At 31.6% G+C, this 6,394-nt stretch overlaps 1 protein-coding gene across 1 annotated transcript; it reads left to right on the top strand.

Moving 5' to 3' along the window:
* Positions 1-815: 815 nt before the first annotated feature.
* Positions 816-1,481, top strand: LOC112805780 (uncharacterized). Its single transcript, XM_025848114.1, has one exon. The coding sequence runs from the start codon at positions 816-818 to the stop codon at positions 1,479-1,481; it is 666 nt and encodes a 221-aa protein (XP_025703899.1).
* Positions 1,482-6,394: the final 4,913 nt, after the last annotated feature.

Here is a 6,394-nt window from a genome sequence, read left to right as displayed (position 1 = left end):
TGAAAAAACTTGTTAGGAGGAGAATCGGGAGTACATTATGGTATCATAGCGATTATGTTATGGTATCAGAGAGAAAATGAGTGTTGTTTTTGTTGCCGTTCAGCTCTCTGTCTTTGTCTTTCTTCATGTGGAAGTGCAAGAGAAAAAAAGAGACACCAATGAAAAAAATATATCGAAAAAGAAATAGAGAAGCAGAGATTAACAGAGAATGAGAGCAGAAAGAAAATAAGTGTTGCTTCTGCTGCTATTCAGCTCTCTGTCTTTGTCAGTTTTTGGGAAGAAACTAACAATACTACTAATAGATTCACTTTGTTGAAGAAACTAACAACACTGCTAGTAGTGTGTAAGAAGTTTATATATAAGATAGGAAGCGGTTCCCATATGGCGCGAAACGCCATATTGCAATTATTTTGACCATAAAAATATATATCAATGCACACCCAATACACCCTATACGTCATGTATACCCCTACACGGCACAGCTAGCCTGCCCCCTTCTGTTCTCCAAATAGAACCCAGTAAAAGGTTTGGCATGGTAACGGTTAAGAATAAACTTGATGGTTAAAATTTAAGAATGAATAGAAACCACCGTTTGAATAAGTTATCTATATTTAGTTTTAATTTAAACCATTTGTTTATTAGGATATATTAAGTTTAGATGTCAAAGAAAAGTATAAATACATATGTAATCATTTCATAAATAACAACAACACACAAATATATTCAATACATTCTTCTTTATTTTATATTTTTCGTGAGTGTGTGTGCTTTGTTCTTTTATTTTCCAACAAAGTCGTATCAGAGTCACTTATAAAATGTCTTCGCCAAAAGGAACTACTTTATCTTTTCAATATCCACAATTATCTAAGCTTAACTATGACAATTGGGTAGCTCGAATGAAAGCAATTCTCGGTGCTCAAGGAGTGTGGGAGATGGTTGAGAAAGACTATGTAGAACCAGAGAATGTGGACAAGCTAACAGAAGCTCAAAAAGAAGAATTAGAAAATAAAAGAAAGAAAGATCAATGTGCACTTACTATCATTTATCAAGGCTTGGATGATGATACGTTTGAGAAGATTGCTGATATAATCAATGCAAAGAAAGCTTGGGATACTCTTCAAAATTTCGTCATAGGAGTTGAAAAGGTGAAGAAGGTTCGTCTTAAAACTCTAAGGGCTAAGTTTGAGTCTCTAATGATGAAGGAGACTAAATCTATTTCGGATTATTTCACCAAAGTTTTGACGGTAGTGCACCAAATAAAAATGCTTGGAGAAAAATTAGAAGATGTTCGTGTTGTTGAGAAAATCCTTCGTTTTCTCAACTCAAAATTTTACCATGTGGTGGTAGCCATTGAGGAGTCCAAAGATTTGGATACGATATCCATTGATCAGTTGAATGGTTCCTTACGGGCCCATGAAGAAAGAATGAATAAAGACAAGCAAGAACATGTGGAGCATGTCTTGCAGGAAAAAATTTTGTGAAATGCTAGAGGAGAAACCAACGAAAGTGGAAGATAAGGACGAGGTCGAGACCATGGACGAGGACGAGGACGTAGTTACGAAAGAGGAAGAGATGAGAAAAACTATTCTCAAGAGAAAAGAAATCAAAATTTTTCTCGAGGTCGTGGAAGAGGAAGAACAGTTGACAAAAGACACATTGAATGCTATTCATGTGAAAAGAATGGACATTATTCTTGGGAGTGTCAGACATCCAAAGAAGAAGAAAATAATTTTGTTGTGCACAGTAAAGATGTTGAAGAACCAACTTTATTCCTTACGCTCAAGGAAGATCAAAATTCTGAAAATAGTATGTGGTATCTTGACAATGGAGCTAGCAACCATATGACAGGTGATAGGAGTAAATTTGTAGCACTCGACACTAACGTAAAAGGACACGTGCGTTTTGGTGATGAATCAAAAGTAAAGATCAATGGCAAAGGGACGATTCTATTTGAGCTGAAGAATGGAAGTAATAAGATTCTTTCCAGTGTTTATTACATCCCAAAGGTGAAGAATAATATCTTGAGTATTGGGCAACTTATGGAGAATGGTTGCAAGATAGTCATGGAAGATCGCTATCTTTGGCTTAGAGATAAAAATGAAAATCTTATTGCTAAGATTTCTCTGACAAGAAATCGTATATTCTTGTTAACCATGAGAAGCGGTGGAGCTATATATTTGAAGTCATGTATTGAAGATCCACCATGAATTTGGCATATAAGATATGGACATTTAAATTTTGGTGGGCTTAAGAATTGGGAACAAAAAAGATGGTAAAAAGAATTCCAACAATTGATCATCCTCATTAGTTATGTGAAGCTTGCTTACTTGGAAAACATTCAAGAAAGAGTTTTCCAAAGCAGTCTAAATCAAGAGCTACCAAGCCACTTCAGCTTATCCATACAGATGTTTGTGGACCTATCAAGCCTTTGTCACTGGGTAAGAGCGTCTATTTTTTGCTTTTCATTGATGATTATTCAAGAAAAATATGGGTTTATTTCTTGAAGCAAAAGAGCGAAGCATTTGAAGCATTTAAGAAGTTTAAAGCCCTCATTGAAAAAGAAGGTGGCTATGAGATAAAAGCTCTCAGAACTGACAGAGGTGGAGAATTCACTTCAAATGAATTCAAGATGTTTTGTGAAAATCGTGGTATTCGACATCCCCTAACTGTTCCTAGATCGCCTCAACAAAATGGGGTTGCTGAAAGAAAGAATAGGACAATTCTAAATATGGCAAGAACAATGTTAAAAAGTAAGATTACCAAAAGAGTTATGGGGAGAAGCAGTTGCATGTGCAGTTATCTTTCAAACCGCTCACCTACCAAGAGTTTGAGAGATATAACACCTCAAGAAGCATGGAGTGATTTGAAGTCTAATGTATCACATTTAAGGGTATTTGATCTAGTGCATATGTCCAAATTCCTGAGCAAGAAAGATCGAAGCTTGATGATAGGAGCCAAAAGCTTGTATTTATTGGTTATGAGGAGAATACTAAAGGTTACAAATTCTTCAATCCTATCAATAATAAAAAAATAATAAGCAGAGATGTTGAGTTTGAAGAAAATGCAAAGTGGGACTCGAGTACACAAAATGAAGTCACTTATGATTTTTTGCCTTACTTTGAGGAAAAAAAGCCCTGATGCAAGAAGTACAAGGCAAAATCGATCCTTCAACACCAGCATTAACCCCACTAGAATCATCATCATCATCTCCATCCTCTAGTTCAAGCGAAGGCCCTCACAGATGTCGAAGTCTCCCTGATCTTTATAAGGAAACAAAAATACTAGTGGATGAAAATTTATTATGTTTACTCTCCAATGATGAGCCTTTAAGTTTTAAAGAAGCTGTCAAAGATGAGAAATGGATATAAGCTATGGAAAAAGAAATTCAAGAAATTGATAAGAATAACACTTGGAAACTTGCATCACTTCCAAGTGGTCATCATGCTATTGGAGTCAAATAGATTTACAGAGTTAAAAAGAACTCTAAAGGTGATGTAGAAAGGTATAAGGCAAGACTCGTTGCAAAAGGATATAAGCAGAAGTAAGGAATAGATTATGATGAGGTATTTGCTCTAGTTGCTCGTTTGGAAACGATAAGGCTATTGTTGTCACTTGTAGCACAGAACAACTGAAAAATTCACCAATTCACCAAATGGATGTGAAGTCTACTTTTTTGAATGGTAATCTTCTGGAAGAAGTTTATATTGAATAACCTTTGGATTTTGTTGTTGAGGATTGTGAAAATAAGGTGTTAAGGCTTAAAAAAGCCTTATATGGACTGAAGCAAGCTCCAAGAGCTTGGAATAATCGTCTTGATACGTATTTTCAAGATAATGGTTTCACTAGGTGCATTCATGAATATGCACTCTATGTGAAAGAGAAAAGAGGAAATTTGTTATTTGTTTGTATCTATGTGGATGGCCTTATATTCACAGGAAACAATCAAATAATGATTGAAGAATTTAAGAAGGTAATGGCTCAAAAATTTGAGATGAGTGATATGGGACTAATGTCTTATTATCTGGGAATTGAAGTGAAACAAATGGAGGATGGAATTTTCATCTCACAACAGGCTTATGCAAGAGAGCTATTGAAGAAACTCAATATGCTAGATTGTAATCCTACCAATACACCTATGGAGTGTGGAGTCAAACTTTTCAAAGAGGAAGAAGGTGTAAGAAAAGTTGATCAAACATTATTCAGAAGTCTCGTGGGGGAGTTTAAGGTATTTAACCTCTGACATTTTATTTTCAGTTGGGTTAGTTAGTCGTTACATTGAGAATCCAACAGAAATCCATATAAAGGCAGCCAAGAGAATTCTTCACTATCTTAGAGGCACTCTTGAGTATGGCGTGTTTTATTCAGCTTCAGATAAATTCAAATTAATATGCTATTATGATAGTGATTATGTTGGGGATATTGATGATAGGAAGAGTACTACTGGATTTGTTTTCTTTCTAGGAAATAATGCAATTTTTTGGTATTCAAAGAAACAACCTATAGTCACTCTTTGAACTTGTGAAGCTGAATATGTTGCTGCTATTACCTGGGCATGTCATGCAATTTGGCTGAAGATACTACTGAAGGAACTTTATTTTGAGCAAGCTGAATCCACCAAGATCATGATGGACAATAAATCAGCGATTGCCCTAGCAAAGAATCTAGAATTTCATGATAAAAGTAAGCACATAGAAATAAAGTATCATTTCATTCGACAATGTATTGAGAACATGCATGTGGAGGTTGAGTATGTGAAATCACTTGATCAAGTTGCTGACATTTTCACAAAACCTCTGAAATTTGATGTTTTTCAAAAGTTAAGAATTATGATTGGAGTAGGAAGATTATCAAGTTTAAGGGAGAATGTTAAAAATAAATTTGATGGTTAAAATTTAAGAAAGAATAGAAACCACAGTTTTAATAAGTTGTCTATATTTAGTTTTAATTTAAACCATTTGTTTATTAGGATGTATTAAGTTTAGATGTCAAAGAAAAATATAAATACATATGTAATCATTTCATAAATAATAACAATACACAAATACATTCAATACATTCCTCTTCATTTTATATTTTTCGTGAGGATGTGTCTTATTCTTTTATTTTAAACAGTAACTCAATTCATAACAGTTAGAAGAAAACTTTAAGAGATAAAAAAAATAAGAAATTAGAACTGACCTATTTAAAAAATTTTAACGGTTCAAAAAAGTATTATATTATTATTATAAAATATAATTAATTTTTAAATTATTTAACTAATTAACACATAAAAAAAATTAATAGTTTAAAACAAATTGTTATTATTTTTATTTTTTAAAATGGAAGCTTTTCTACAAAAATACTTGACTTTTGAGAAATAGTTGGCCATATATGAACAATTGTGGTATCAGAACGGTTATGTTATGATATCAAAGAAAATATTAGTGTTGTGTTATGCTATCAGAGCGGGAGTACGTTGTGCCAGTGGTTATATTATGGTATCAGAAAGAAAAGAGTGTTGTTTCTGTTGTCATTTAGCTCTGTCTTTATCTTTTTTCATGTGAAAGTATTATGTTATATATAAATAATTACTGTTTTTAATTAATTATTGATTGAAGAATTTTCTTTCTCTTTAATCTTCATCTCCTCTGTTTGTTCTAGGTAAAGATGAGAAAGAAGAATTTTTTTAATTTTATTTTATTATGGATAATTTAGTCTCAAATTTATCGAGTAATTAATCTGTTAACAAAAATCTTATGCGACTCAATAATGTTTAGATTAGTCTAAGATTGAAACGACTCATTTTAAATTTTGAACAGAAAAAAATTTAAAAATAAAATTTTTTAAATTTTAAAAAAAATACTTAAAATTAAATTATTATCATTGCGAGGATTCTTAAATTCTTATTATTAATGTTATTTTAATTTGAGTACTTAATATTAAATTATTATTCTTGTTGTTAAATTATTATTCTTGTTGTTCTTTGAGTACTTAATATTAAATTATTAAGAATTATTAAACAGTCATAAAGAAAATGTATTACAGAAATTAAAATTATCTGTTAATTTTAATGATAATGCACTTATTAAAAATGTTATTTATCTCACTATCAATTAACAAAATCACCTTTAGAATATAAGAAGTCACATCATCTTTGTTATTGCATATAAGACCTCTACAAATAAGATTTATATCAGTTAACTAATGAAATTTTTTCAATCACAAGATTCTTGACAAATGAATTTAATAATTTGATTGAATAAAAAAACTATTTTTTTTTTGGTGAAAGATTAGTTTTATAGTTAATTTTAATAAATTAATTTATAATTTTAACATATTGACAATTTATTTATAGATTAAAATTTCTATTGTAACAGGACAAATTTAATCAAAATTTTGTCTTATTCTACTCCTA

Source organism: Arachis hypogaea, chromosome 6 (assembly GCF_003086295.3).
Source record: "Arachis hypogaea cultivar Tifrunner chromosome 6, arahy.Tifrunner.gnm2.J5K5, whole genome shotgun sequence".
In the NCBI taxonomy this organism is placed as follows: Eukaryota; Viridiplantae; Streptophyta; class Magnoliopsida; order Fabales; family Fabaceae; genus Arachis; species Arachis hypogaea.
The sequence above is the reverse complement of the archived record's forward strand: the minus strand, read 5'-3'. Positions and strand labels throughout refer to the sequence as shown.